General features: G+C 39.7%; 1 protein-coding gene across 12 annotated transcripts in view; it reads right to left on the bottom strand.

Moving 5' to 3' along the window:
* The window catches only part of Cask (calcium/calmodulin dependent serine protein kinase), a 341,951-nt gene that overhangs the window by 97,803 nt on the left and 228,287 nt on the right, over nt 1-15,861 (bottom strand). For all 12 annotated transcript variants that reach the window (XM_028875901.2, XM_028875900.2, XM_028875905.2 and 9 more), the window contains exons 8-9: nt 10,142-10,264; nt 4,134-4,217 (exon numbers count right to left, since the gene is read on the bottom strand). In XM_028875901.2, coding sequence (XP_028731734.1) covers nt 4,134-4,217; nt 10,142-10,264 — 207 coding nt within the window. The remainder of the gene's footprint in view (nt 1-4,133; nt 4,218-10,141; nt 10,265-15,861) is intronic.

Below are 15,861 nucleotides of genomic sequence, written 5' to 3'. Positions count from 1 at the left end.
TCTTCCCGACTGTGGACCCAGCATGACTCCTTTCCTCACACACTTGCTGGCATGTCCCCATACACTCCAACAGCACGCCAAGGTAAACCCAGCCTTCCCGAAGCTGTTTGGTCAGGGGCTTTTGTTGCAGCAATGAGACAGCAACTAGCATATCACTTAAGGAGTCCACACCTCAGAGCACAGCTCCTCTTCACAGCCTACATAACACAGTCTTCTGACACATCAGCACTACATCTCCCTTGACTCAGTCTTACTTTCTCCCAGGAATAGTAGTTTACACACCTTGTATTTCTTTTGTTGGATTTATTTCTGAACATTTCATTGTTATGCTGTAGTGAATAGACATGCTTCTTAACTTCTTCTTAAGACTGTTCATTGCTCATATATTTGTGTGGACACACACACACACATATATATATATTTCACTTTTGTACTGATTCATAACCTATACTTGTTATGAACTTGTTCTTTCTAGTGAATTTCTTAGGATTTCCTACAATATGGAACTATGTCATCTGCCAAGCCAATTTTATTTTCTTCCCAAATGGAAGCCTTTCTTTTCTTGTCTGAATATACTACAACCCAGTTATTTCTCTTTCTAATATGTTCTAGGTGATGCCTATCTGCTGGTCCAAAGGCCTCACATGAGAAGTGTAGAGTAGTTCCCCTCTTCCTTGGTTCTAGTAACTTACAATCTTGGTATGAAAACATGACAGGGAAAATCCCAGAAGTCAATATTTTATATGCTTTAAATGACCTTTACAATAGCATATTGCTATGAGTTACTGCTAGTCTTACTGTGCCTAATTTATTTACTATACTTTATCAGAAACATGTTTGTATATTAAAAACAGCAGATTATATGGGATTCAAGACAGAAAAATTTTAGGCACCTAAGGGTCTTGCATGTTACATGGTGGCTTGTTACACGGTGGCTCTCTTACTTGAGGAAAATAGTGGCAAGGGAGTGAGTATAATTATAAGAACTTCCTGTAGATAATGTAAAGAAAAATGATGATCAAAATAAGTGATAGCATAAGTCTAAACATAATTTTTTTGGAGGAAAAATAAGAACAGAGATTATTCAGTAAACATTTCAGTATTTTATGCATTTTTTAAAGTTCCTATGGGCTGGCAAGATTGCTCAGTGGGCAAAGGTGCCTGCCACCAAGCCTGAATATTTGAGTTCAATCTCGAGAACCCACATGGTGCAAGGAGAAAACTAACTCCCACAAATTGTCCTCCAACCTTCACATGCCTAGCATGGCATGTGTGTTCCCTTTCCTTCAGGCATACAAAATAAATAACTAAAAACTAATAAAAGTTCCTAAAAGCTCTAAAAATATTAAAGTTGAATGAGTAGTAAGAATCTAAAATTGTATATAATGCTTATTCAGGAATTACAATCATTTATAGATTACTAAATCAAAGGTATTACAATAATAATAATAATAATAATAATAATAACAATAATAATATATTAACAAAGAGCACAAAGTTAACAGTAAAAAACATCTTTGGAGCATTTACCACAGTCTGGTATTCTTCTAATTGGTGTAACAGTAACTCATTGAATCCACTACTCCTAGGAATTAGCAGCTACCACTCTGCATACTTTAACAGATAACGACACATATCAAGGCACAGAGACTTCCAATGAGGGAGGGTCAGATCGGGGGTTCACCCACCCATCACAGCTCAAGAGCAGCTCTTCTGTACTGCTGTGTGCTTCTTACTTCTGCTACCCGTAACCAAAATTCAATAATCTACTTTCAGCAAATTTTCTTTTTTAATTACATCTATGGTAGTCTTAAAAATTAGGCTGCTGCACCATTGGGGGAACTTCAATCAGTGTCTGGGGTAAAAATGAGTGGGCACCTAGCTGTTCATTTGGGGAAATAAGCTGTGGGGTGGTAGGTGTTGTAAACCAGGGAAATTACAACCTTTGTTCTAGAGGTTCATAGGAGAGGCCTAAGGAGGAGAATAAGCTCCTTGAGAGGGCAGGCATGGCATGTGTTAACCTGGCGGCTGACAATTCTCAGGAATGCAGCCTTGCCAGAAGCTGAAAACGAGCCCATAATGATTAGACTGACGTTCCTAATTCTATGTTGCTTGGCTGGTCTTGAGACTTTAAATAGCCTGTAAGGGGATGTGGTAAATCCACATGATCCCCATTTGTTGTGATAGTTTGGCCCTGTCCAAATGAATCTTAGTCACCAGTTTGGCTATTTTTGGTCTAAGTCTGCTTCTGTGGCACCAGGGGAAGAACATGTCTCCTGTGATGGGTGAGCCCAAGCCTGAGTAAAACCTCTGTATTTGGGCAAAGGAAGGTTCAACCTTGCATAGCACAATGTTATGTGAAGCCAAAGCAGGATCAAGGATTAAAGAGATTTAGAGAAACATTAAGAAAGAAGCACAGACAGTTGGACAGGAAGCTAACTGCAAAAGAGTTGACCAAATTTTACTTTGAATGATTAGATTTTCTTGTTTTTCATTTGATGGCTATACCAGTTTAGGAAGATGTCAAGGCAAAGATGTCAAGCCCTAAGAAACTTCACTGGCCAGGCGGTGGTGGTGCACACCTTTAATCCCAGGACTCAAGAGGCAGAGGCAGGCAGATCTCTGTGAGTTTGAGGCCAGCCTGCTCTACAGAGTGAGTTCCAGGACAGCCATGGCTACACAGAGAAACCCTGTCTTAAAAAAAAAGAAACTTCTTTGGGCACTAGCTCAATGATGGCATATCATTAATAACTATTTTTTGCCAATGATTTTATGAAAGCAGATAGAGAAGAGCCAGTTTGAACTCCTGTCAACAAGAAAATTAGGAGAAAAGCTTAAAAAAGAATGCTGATGTTAATAATGATATGTGAAAAGTTCTCTTGCAGTTCAGCAGCATTCACCGTCCAGTAGAATCTCCTACAAGGGTGGGAATGTTTTCTATCTGTGCTGTTCAGTACGGTAGCTTCTAGTCCACTGAGCACTTGAATCATGATGGTATGGATGGGAACAGGCACTTGGCTTTTTAAATTTTAAGTAACTTAAGTTCACATAGGTACATGTGGCTAATGGATACCATTTGGGGCATTTTAGCCTTCCATGGTACTATTATAACCTGAGGGTTTTCCCAAACATTTACATAAAATCTACCTCTATATAAAATCATTCATAATCTTCAAGGGGTGAAGATTAACAAATTAATAGTATTATAATTTAGGCCATCTGAAAATACTCAAGAAGCATTGTAGCTGGTAGGAGTCACGTGACTAGAGATCATTATCCAGTTAGCCACTTACTTACAGAACAGACTCAACACAATCGGCACCCCAGATCAAGTAAGCATCAATCATTCCCTCTGCATCTCTGCAGCCTGGTGCTGCTGCCCCACAGCATTTCCTTCCAGAGTGCAGACCTCCACCACCAAATGCTGGGTCTTTTTCAGAAAGGTCTGAACTACAATGGCTCCCTGTGAAGGCCCTTATCATTGTGCCTTTTCACTGTTTGAGGCAGAGGATATGGAGAGTGGCAAGAAAACTAACTAGGAAAAATAAAGGACAGCAGGCGATCTGCAAACATTTTCTTATAGATTATGGTAGTGGGGCTTTCATTTATTGCTTTATGATGATTGTTCAACTCTGTATCCAGTGTTAACCCAGCTGCAGTTTCCAGTGAACTAAAATCACACTTAAAAATTTAAGGTCTTATTATCATGGTTAGTTTAACATTTTGAAGCAGTGTCTGATTATGTAGTCCAGGCTGGCCTGAAACTCATGAACCTCCTGCCTCAGTTTGTTTCAGTGGCGGGATTATAGCTATATGTCATGTTATATTTTCTGTCAAAATATTTATGTTTGAAAAAACAAAGCTTAGATTCATAATGTAACCATACCTCTGTTATGAATTTTAAAGACAAAACAAATCAAAAATATAATGTGTCTTCTAGTTACTAAATTTTGTTTTGATTCCGACTGAAACATTAACTTAAAATGTACTGAAATGGCAACAATTTTTAGAAATAATTTAGCTGCGGCAAAAATAATGGCTGACATGAGGATGTGTCTGTAGGGAACAAAGCAGAACAAAGGCATGACCACCAACCCCATCTAGTAGGCTTTTTGGTGGTTTTTCAAATTTACCTTTAGTTTCCTCCTTGCATTGAATTTCCGCAGCTGTTCCACTGTTTCTGGAAGATGAATTTTGTAGGCATAACGATCCCGCTCCTATAAAAGAAGATTATGATCATATACAACCACTGAAAAAAGTGAAGAAGCTTAACAGCAATTATTAAGGTCAAGTTCTTAAGTGTGAAGTTTAGATTTAACTTTAGGAAATCGGTTATTTTACTCCATACACTGATACACATTCTGAAACAAGGGCTATAAACAGTAAAATTGATGGCTAAATAGTATTTCTAGCAAGAATACAGGACTAAAGTAATAGATTATTTAATTTTTAGACATGTGGCTAAAGTTATAATGGTTGTGAAAGTATGAAGCTGTCTTTTTCTACTTAATTTTTTTTAGCTAGCATGCGAAATAACAGATTTCATTATGACATTTTCCCACATCCATATATCATTGCACTGAGGTTGTCTTCATCATCAACTGTCAGGTAAAATGAGCACTAAAAATGAAGTCTATACTGACTCAGCATTCGGCACTGTCCGGAATAACTGGACATCTAACTCAGCCACTTCCCCTACGCAGGGTCTGCTTCAGCTCTTGCCCAGAAAGAAATCATTTCCTTTGTAGCAGCCTTTTAGAATTCCAAAAGAGCAATTTAGAATTTTATTTTAGAAAAATGAAAGTAGATTCCTATCTTTCACTCTGTACAAAAGTCAACTCCAAATGGATAAAAGACCTTAATGTGTGTGGCAGTGGTGGCACATGCCTTTAATCCCAGCACTCAGGAAAGCAGAGGCAGGAGGATCTATCTCTGTGAGTTCGAGGCCAGCCTGGTCTACAGAATGAGTTCCAGGACAGGCTCCAAAGCTACACAGAGAAATCCTCTCTGGAAAAACCAAAAGACCTTAATGTAAGACCTGAAATTCTGAAACCATTAGAGGAGAAAATAGGGAAAATACTTGAAAATATAGGCATAGGGAAGGTTTTTCTCAATAGGACTCTGGTCACTTAGGAAATAAGGTCAACACTAACAAATGGGACCTCATGGCATTAAAAGGCTTCTGTACAGCAAAGGAAACTGTCAACTGACTGAAAAGGCAGCCTACAGAATGGGAGACAAATCTTTGCTGGCCAGACAGCTGACAGAGAAGTAGTATCTGAAATAAATAAAGGATTAACAAGAATTAAGAAACAACAACTCAACAAATGGGCTAATGAAATGAACAGACAGATTCCCAAAGATAAATAAATATGGTCAATAAATATTATGAAAAAAATGCTCAACCTCACTCGTCATTTGAGAAATTCAACCCAGAACTAGCCAGAATGGCAGGCATTAAGCAAACAATTAACAAAGGTTGGGGTATTATTTACTGAGAGAGTTGGCAAGTAACCAGCACCAAAGTTTAAGGAGTGAGAATGTGTGGAAATCCTGATAAAGAGCAAGCAGATGAATACATGCAGAGAGAATGTAGTGACGGGACAGTGGAGACAGATCAGATGGGAGGGATGATGAGGATGGGGCAGGCTAGGCTGGCTTTATTATGAGAGGGCAGGGACACAGGTGCTTGCTGCCAAGCCTCATGACTTGAGTTGATCTCCAGAACCCACATGGAAGAAATCGAGAACACGCGCCAGAAGTATCCTCTGACCCCTCCCTCCAACGTGTGTCATGGCACACCATCCAAATAAATAAATAAATGTAAAACAACTTACATATGAAACTCAGCCACTGTATGAATATACACCTAATTTCTCTAAGGAAGAGACAGAATGGCTGGCCATGTGACTGGGCTGTTTAACGGTTTAAGAGGTGGTCAAATGTACCCTTTACATTCCCAGTAACAGCATGAGTTCCAGTTGCTCTATATCTTTGTCAACACTAGGTGTGGTTAGTCATTATTCATTTTTTGTTTATATTTATTTAACATGTATGAGTGTTTTGCCTACATGTTTGTATATGCATCATGTGTGTGCAGTGCCTGTGGAGGCCAGAAGATGGCATCAGATTCTCTGGATTGGAGTTACAGATCACCGTGAGCCACCATGTGAGTGCTGGGAATTGAACCTGAGCCGTCTGGAACAGCAGCCAGTGCTCTTAACTTCTGAACTTTCTGTCTAGCCCCAATAATTTTTGTTTTAGACATTCTAACACAAGTGTACAGGGATTTCACTGTGGCATTATTTAGATTCCCCTAATGACTAATAATGTTGAGGAGCTTTGACTGTGCTTACCAGGCATCAGTGTATCTTTGTAAAAAAGTCTGCTTAAGTTTTTTTCCCATTTTATATTAGATTTTATGCTTTCTTATGGAGTTTTGAGAATTTGTTACATTCTTTAGATTAAGATCTTTATCGGATACATAATTTGGAAGGATTTATTCTCAGTTTACAGTTTGTTTTTCATTTTCTTAATACTGTCTCTCAAATAATAGAAGCTTTTAGTTCTGCATACATTTTGCAGGTAGAACAGAATGCTCTGACAGACTGAACATGGGTAGTTTGAGGAAGAGGACACCATTACGCACCACAATTTTGAGCACGAGAAACTGAAGTTTGAGTCCAACTGTACTAGGAAGACTAGGGCAAGCACCTTGAAAGATGCATGTCTTGTTTGAATACATGGCAACAAATGGGGTTTAGAGTTGATTTTGAAAACACTTCCTACCTAATAGCATAAACACATTCCCTGGAGTGTTAGGTATTGGCAATAAGGAAAATGAAATGACTGCCTAGCGGTGAGTGGTGAGACAGAGCGAGCACATTTCATCACATGCTTCTGCTGCGTAAAACCCCGGGCAGGTTACCTGATGGAATGGCCAGAAGACTGAAAGCTGGAGAAAGGCAGGTAGACGTTCTAGGGATCCAGGCTTGCAGAAGAAAGCTTAGGCTGATATTGCTGCTATTTTCTTTGTCCTCTTTTACTTCAGCTTTGATTCCTGACATATCCTAGCCTAGGTATAAGGCTGCAGCCCAAAAAGTCAAAGGACAAATAACACTGACCAAATGATCCCTGAGAAAAGCCCATGGACAAGAGGATATCTGTGCAGGATAGAACCTTGGGCTATTTCACAGCCTGGCTCTGTCTTCCTTTCAGACTAGGAAGTTTACTACAACCGTGACCCTGAACTCTGTCTGTACTTAATCCTACAGTTGTTGGGATGGATATTCATTGCAAGTATCATTAATCAGATATATAAAGATATTAAACAGGTGCAAGTCAACAACTATAAGGCATTCATATGTTACTTGGTTTAATACTCAGATTCTTTGTCCACATGGAATAAATAAGAAAGACTTTTTTTTTTTAACTAAAGAAATAATTCTTTTGCTCTTATTTTTGACTCAAAACAATGATACTTTTGACTTTGGACACCCTTTATTACAAGAATTTTCATCATTCTTTTCTTTACTTTGTACTTATTGAGGGCATTTTCATTAAGCCTTGGCTTACATTTTAGCCATCCTAAACAAACATAACTTACACCCACTGTAATGAGACACATATGTACATGAACAAGGGCTAAATGTAACATAAAGTTGTTTCTTCCAGATAGATAAGCTCCTCACTAATGGACTTCTTTATCTCCAGATGACACATAAGCCATAAGAATAACCAGTAGTTCAAACATGGCAAGTGACTCTGAGTTTAGCTTTCCAGATTTTTCCTTTTATGTTACTGACATTTTAAAACATTTTGGAGCCAGAAATCCATTTTGTATGGAGCTCAGACTACTTAAGATGAGAGCTATAATCATTGGTAGAGACAAGAATTTCCAGAAAGAAATATGTTATTAACCAAGATAAGCTTTGATAAAGAAAGTCACTGTAACTGTATAATGATAAGACTTTTTTTTAAAGCATCTTAAAAATGACTTAAACAGCTGCTATTGTCCTTATTTGGCATTAAAAGTAACTTCTAAATGACAAAAGATCTTCATTGGAAAAAACCGAGAGAAGCAAAGAAAGAGTAGGAATCTTCTAAGGTGTTCATTTTATATCAGGAAGAAAAATACTAAGAAAGTAAAAAATATTAAAGAATTGATTCTTTGCTCGGAAAATCAGAAATATTAGTATTAAAATATCAAAAGGTTGAATACATATTTCAAAAGTAATATTCTTTTTAATGTTACTGGGACTATACTCGGGATTTTATGCATGCTAGGAAAGTGCTCTATTGTTGAATAATAACCCTCAGTGAAGAAGTAATATTCCAAGGAGAATCAAGATTCACTGAAATGCCAAAATTGCCCTATAATATTATTCCACGTCATCATCACCAGGAATACATATTAATCAATATTTTTATATATCTTAGTATCTTGCATAAGCTCGGAGGAAGCAGCATGGTACAATAGTAGCCAGGGAAGATTTTACCACGCAACTGGTATCTAAATAAGGATCTGAAGATGGTGAGGGAACAAACTCCAAAGTGACCTAAGGAAGAATATTCTAGGCAAAGGGTATGACTAATATGGGAGAGTTGAGGCAATGATGTATCTGTGGTCTGAGGGTCAGCAAGGAGACCAGAATGATAGAAACTGAGGCTCAGGAGACTAGGACAGGGTAAAATCAGAAAAGTATCAGGAAACCCAGTTAGATAGCAGGTCAAGGAAGAATACTTCAGGAGAGGGGCCTAGATTCAGGCCTCATCATGTACAGACACTTAAAGGCAGTAAAACTCAAGGAGGTCTTCCGTATACAGTGAGATGCAGAAGAAGACGAAGAGCAAGGACGGAGGCCAGTCAGTGGCACAGCCATGTGATATGGTAGGGAAGGAAACGAGGACAAATCAGCAAGATCTGAGGAGACACAGCCAGACAAGCAGAAGGGAAACAGAGGGCAGATACCCTGGGAGCCAAGGGAAGACAAGTTTCAGGACATGGAACTTTGTCAACAGACCAATAAGGTCTGGCCCTGGGATCTGAGCACTAGACTTAGCAATGTGAAGGTTAGTAGTGACTAGACAAGAGCTGTTTTTCTTTTGAGTTTTTGAGATTCTGGGGTTCAAACTAAGGGCCTTGCCCATGCTAGGCAAGAACTCTACTGAGCCATATCCATTGCCAATAAGAGCTGTTTTAGTGGGGTTGGCAGCATTGAGATCCTGACTGGTATGAGTTCAAGAGAAAGGTATGGCAGAAATTGGAGAAATGGGTACATATAATTCTTATTAGTTTTGCAATTGAGTGAACCAAGGATTGGGGGCAGAAGCTGGAAGTGTTTGTAGGAGCAAGAGAAGGCAGATGTGCATGCATACATGTGAATGTAAACAATAAAAACAAATCATAACACATCAGACCCCAAAGGTCCAGAAACCTGATAATGTGGGAAAGAAGGAAGTGGCTGGACCAATGCCATCTAATTAGTGAAAGGGACAGGGACAGGGACAGGATACAGAACATGAATGATGGGCTGTGGTAGGCTGAACTAAATAAAGTCTTGCTTCTAGCAGTGACAATGTCTCTGACTGAGGGCAAAATTCTGAACCTCTCTGAGGATGTATTATTCTTCCTTATAGCAAGAATTTCCTGGAATTACAGCACAATGTTTTAATGAAACAATACTATTTCCTGGTGTCTTAAGATATGATTTTCCTTAACCCAGAAAAATGGGATACAAAAACGCTTGAAATGTGTCTTTCCCCTAAAACAGTCAATCTATACCTAGTGCCTACTGAAAACCAGTGAAGTCCTACAGAGTACAGAGTTGCACCCACAATAAAGATAATGTGAGATAACATGGTTACTTCAGCTGTTCCTTTTCATCTTTGGTACATTGTTGCCAGACAACAGCCCATCTTCACTCACAGATTCTGTCTTAACCTGCTTTTGTGCCCTGTCCAACAGCTGAATATCTTACATGTCTCTGTCAGGGTGCAAGGCAGCAAGCAAGATGGACAAAACTGAAGGAAAGGCTGAGAAACAAGCCAGGAGAGAAAAGGTCCATCTTCCAGGGTGGTGCACTGTGGCTGCCGCTAGTCTTTAAGCACAGTGTGGATGGTGACCCGTGAGCGCAGGTACCTTAAGCCATGGGTGATTGAGAGCCTCATAAACAGTGATCCTTTCAGCGGGATCCAGCATCAGCATGCGGCGAACTAGGTCTTTGGCACTTTCAGAGATATGGCTCCACTGCCTTGGATTCATCTGGGGAGAAAACAAGGAAAGCGCCACAGTTATCTTCAAGAAGTCCACGCTTACCATTATTTACTATTCTATAATCTATACTATGTCAATGTAATATCTCAGAGCAAATAACAGATTGGAAGACCTGTTTTCTGAGGAAGAAGAAAGCATATGCAGTGCTTTGTGATTTTTTCTCCATTATATGAGGGTTTGTATCAGCTATTATTCTGCTGGTGCTGCTACATTGTAATATTTTCAATATTTAAAAGGTAGAATGCCCATGATTCTGGTTTCTAGTTTTGATTTTGATCTAAAAAGGGTAGAATACATTGATCTACAAAGTACTGAAATAAATTTGAAATGAAAAGAATCAAAGAAAGATTCTTTTTTTTTGAGATAAGGTTTCCCTAAGCCCAGGATGGACCAGAACTCACTCTGTAGCCTGGGCTGACCTTGAACTTCTAGTTGTTTTTGCCATAGGATCTTGAGCGCAGGCATTACAGATCTGTCCCACCACACCCGGCTAAATAAAGTTTTAAAAGCGATGTCTGCAAATACTGGGATCAGGTGCTGAGTGTGGTATTCACCACTACAATCTTAGCAACTGGGAGGCTAAGGCAAGGGAATTGTGAGTTTGAGGTCAGCCTAGGTTGGATAGAAATTCTGAGAGAGAGAGAGAGAGAGAGAGAGAGAGAGAGAGAGAGAGAGAGAGAGAGAGAGAGAGAGAAAAGAAGAAGAGAGAAGAGAAGAGAAGAGAAGAGAGGAGAAGAGAAGAGAGGAGAAGAGAAGAAAGATGCGTACATAAGCCCTACAACAAAATTGGGAGCAACATTAATTGTGAAGATATGAAGATTCATTAATTGCATATTATGATCACAGTATTCAAAATCTAAGGAAAAAATACTATCATCATAACCCTGTAAAATAGCCAATTCCACTAGTATACTCTATTCAGTGAAGTCACTTTTTTCTTTTAGAGATGAGACAACCAATTCATGTGGTAAAATTGAATAAAACCAAACAGTAAGAATTACGAGTTTTTCCCCAACTGGATCAGGCCCTCTGAATAGGTGAGACAGTTGATTGGTTTGATCTGTTTGGGAGGCATCTAGGCAGTGGTACCAGGTCCTGGGCTCATTGCATGAGTTAGCTGTTTGAAACCTGGGGCTTATGCAGGGACGCTTGGCTCAATCTGGGAGGAGGGGACTGGACCTGCCTGGACTGAGTCTATCAGGTCGATCCCAGTCCTCGGGGGAGACCTTGATCTGGAGGAGGTGGGAATGGGGGGTGGGCTGGGGGGAAGGGGAGGGGGGCAGGAAGGGAGAGAACAAGGGAATCTGTGGCTATTATGTAGAACTGAATAGTATTGTAAAATAAAAAAAAAAAGAATTACAAGTTTTCCAAAAGTCTTCTGATAATGGCTGTGAACCTTTGAGGCAAAAACTGGAAGGCTCCTGGGGAAGCGGATATGTCTAAGCCCAGCAATGAGAAAAACATTCAAGGAACATGCTCAGAGCTTGGAGTTGGGAAGGGAAGTGGGAACAGGAGGTAGTGACGGAGGTAGATCTTATTCCCAGTTCAACACCAGGAAGTTGCCTGATCGAATGACCATATGGAAGCTGCTTGATGCCAGGTGCTTCATGTAGTATTGCAGCTTTTGTAACTGTTGCTGTTGTTTTTCAGTGTGGGAGACACAACCCTGGTCCTCACACATGCAAGGCCAAGTGCTTTGCCAAGGAGCTACATCTCTGGCTCAGTGTGCTGGCCTTAACCAGTAGAGATTTATGGCACCTCTTAAGAGAAAATGATGGAGAATGAACACAGCGATTTAAAGCCAAATGAAATCACAGTACTTGCATCATAGCATAAAGGAATCATTCCAATTTGGCCAAGGGCTAGCCATAGATACCAAGCTTTGGCTCAGATGAGGCTTTGAACTTACAGATGGGGAGGGAAAAGCATCTTCATGCTAGGGAGAGCTCTTACAATTAAAGGATGTTCTATATTCCTCTTCTTATAGGCAAAATTACAAAAGCAACCATTTTCATTTGTTGAATTTTGTGACATAACTTTCATAAGAGTGCCTCAATATTGTCGTCCTATTGGAATTGTGGTCAATGTCCATGCTTGAAAGTGGTGACTAATTAGGCAGGACCTAGATGGTTATGCTCCCTTGCCGCTTTTTCCTCCCCAACTTGACACAGACTAGAGTTATTTGGGAAGGGGAAGCTCAATTGAGAAAATGCCTCCATCAGATTAGTTGTAGGTAAGTCTGTAGGGATTTTCTTGATTAATGATTGATGTGGGAGGGGAGGGCCCAGGCTACATTCTATGGTCCTGAGTTGTATAAAAAAGCAGACTGCGCAAGCCACGTGACACAAGCCCATAAGCAACATTCCTCCATGGTGTCTGCTTCACTTCCTGCCTCCAAGTTCCTGTGTTGGCTTCCCCCCACTGATGAACTGTAACCTGTAAGGCAAATAAACCCTTTCCCCCACAACTTGCTGATGGTCATGGTATTTCATCACAGTAGTCGAAAACTAACTAAGACACCCTTCTTCCCTATCTTGGGGCTCATGTGATCTTCAAAATCTGATTTTTTTTTCTTGGCAAATGAAAAGATCTGAAAGTGGTGGCTACGAATTTTGAAGAAATGGTTTGGAATGGTAATTCCCTGCTCTTTTGATGAGGACACCCGGCACTGACAACACAGTCCTTCAGCTGGCAAAATCAGATAAAACTGAGTTATCGGGGCAAACCAACTGGGTTAGAAAACAGGCATGTCTTTGAAATGCTAGCATGTATCCCAGTAAATAGTATTCTCTGACATCTACCTTAAAAGAGCAAGTAAGGGCAGAGTGATGGCATGTGGGGAGAAGGACAAATCCTGAGTGTTTTCTCTCCTACACAGAAGCTAGATTTAAAATACAGACATGCCAGGAAAGCAGAAGAGGGGCTACTAGGAGGAGGGGGACCAGAGGAGGGAGGGGGGGCAAGGGTGGGTAATGGAGGAGCAAATGTGAGCAAATTTATATGTACAAAAATCTCATATGGAAACCCACTGTTTTGTATACTAGCCAAAATTTAATAAGAAAATAGAAAAAAGGATCAAGCAAGTCAGCACACAAGAATGAGATCTAAGCCCAATCACTGAAGAGCAGGAGCAGCTCCCAACCGAGCTATACAACACTTAGAAGATGTCATCGAGTTTTTCTTACAGATGTGTCCAAGATCAGGGTTTTACTGCTTCTTTTGCTAAGTACCATCAGGATGTCAAAGTGATTTTTGTTTTTGAGATGTTTTGGAATAAGCTAAAAGTCTGTGAGATGCAGAATAAGATTGCAATGTATTGCTTATTGAAGCTGAGGGCTCTGCCCTATCCTTGTGTGATCGATTATTTCCATACTAAAGAAGCAGCAGTGCATATTGATAGAGTCGTATCACAGTATGTAAAAAAAATAATGACAAGGTCCATGAAGTTCAAAGAGGTGGCAGAAATGGACCTATACTTTAAACTGCTGATGAAAACCTGGGGCTTTTGTAAAGGAAGCCTTGAAGACAAACAAGAAGTAAGATTAGCCAAATAAGTGGGAAATACACTATAAGGTGCAAAGCTTCAAGTATTTAAAGCATTGAATACTTATTTCTATACCTTGGTACAGAAATTATGGTATAGCTGCTACCTTATCACTTCCTATAATATTGCCACCATTTGCTAGGAATAGGAAACTTTAAAATAACTTAATTTTTGGACAGTATAAAAAGTACAAATTTCTTACCAAGGCATAAAAATAAGTATTCATGCTTTAAAAATAGACAAAGTCAAATACCAGACACTGTTGGAATGAAGCACATTGCCTTGGAAACGAGGAAGTTAGCAACTGAACAAATACAAAGGAAGAATTCTATTATTAGCAAATGCTTATAACTCAAAAAGGCAGGTGGGAGATTTTATTATATGGTAAGTACGCCATCAGCTGCTGAGAAGATTTAGTGAAGTGCCCAGGGCAGTTCTGGGTGCATATGAAGTGCTGTGTCTCAGCTGCTATCATTGCTGTTATTCTTATTAACCTGGTACTTGCCTCATATAGCCTTGGCTAGTCTGGAGCTTTCTATGTAGACGAGGCTAGCCTCAAACTCATAGAGTTCCTCTTGCCTCAGACTCCCAAGTGCTGGGGTTAAAAGCATCACCACCGTGCCTGGCCCTTGGTGCATTTTCAACTGAGTTTCTTCTATAATTTCATTCAACCAGAAAGTCCAGTCTATGTATTTCTGACAATTGCTTACAATCTCCAAGGATAGGAGAGCAACGGCTAATAAGCAACCTCCTAGAGTATTCAGTTACCTTGAAAGTAGTGCTTTATTTACTAGTGGGCAATTGACTGTAAGAGAAGCAGAAAAAGATGTATTTACAACTTCTTTCTGTTTCAGAAGGATACTGTTTGCTCTTATGAGTTGACAGTGCACAGGCAAACAAACGAAATTATTCACTATTTTCACCTCCATGTGCTTTCATTATAGTTTAAAGGATGAGGTTGCGACTCTGAAACTACTTTTCCACATTATGGGCTAGAAAGATGGCTGAACTGTTAAGAGTGAGTATTGCTGTTGCCGAGAACCTGCACTCAATTCCCAGCTTCCACATGAGGCTCCTAACAGCCACCTGCAGCTCCAGTGGCTGAGATCTGATGTCTCTGGCCTTCACTGACACTTGCTCTCTGGTGCACATACTCCCCCCCACCAAACTCATACATACACATAATTAAAAATCAAACAAATCTTTAAAAATTATGACATTACTGACAAAATGAAAAGAAAATGTTAGTGGCCTCAGTTTGGGAGTCTAGTGTTACATAAACTTGTATTTGGTCGTATGTTACCAGGCATGGCACAAAATGAAGCAATTGATTCAGCTGAATAGAAAATACAAGCTTCAGTGACAATGGGGAAAAATTCCTCAACATTAAGTGCCTTGACCAGAGGCATACAGACGCTCACAGTTTCAGATCCTACCAGCTACATGTGTTGGAATATGGCTAGAAATGTAGGAAGAATTGGGACTGTGTAGGGGCTTTCAGCTTACTTATTTCTGAGACTCCTTAGGTCTTTTTTGATCTAGCCCTCCACAATGTCAGTAATAGCATTATTTTTTTTATAAATAATAAAAGCAGTAATCTGGTAGTTACAAGGCAATGATAATATTTGAGGCTTTCAATGCATAGTAGCTACAGAATGTGAATGTTTAAGTCATATCAAAATGTCTCTAAACTGGGGCTGAAGAGATGGCTTAGCTCTTCTGGAGGACCTGAGTTTGGGTCCGAGCATCTCCACTGGTGGCTCATCACTGCCTGTAACTCTAGCTCCAGGGGATTCAACACCTCTCTGGCCTCTGCAGACACCTGTATTCACATGCAGACACATACACAAAATTAAAGTAATAAAAAGAAATTCTTTAGAGAAAATACCTCTGAATTGTTATCATGAAACACGGTTGTGATGTTCTTCACATGTCAGTTTACTCTGTAATATAAAGACTTTTTTTTGCTATATTGGTGGAAATTTAAAACTAGGATAAGAAATGACTTAAAGTACCTGAGTGAAATTTCCATTTGAATATT

The sequence above is a fragment of the Peromyscus leucopus genome, chromosome X (genome assembly GCF_004664715.2).
Source record: "Peromyscus leucopus breed LL Stock chromosome X, UCI_PerLeu_2.1, whole genome shotgun sequence".
Lineage (NCBI taxonomy): Eukaryota > Metazoa > Chordata > Mammalia > Rodentia > Cricetidae > Peromyscus > Peromyscus leucopus.
This window is presented reverse-complemented; position numbering and strand designations above follow the sequence as displayed.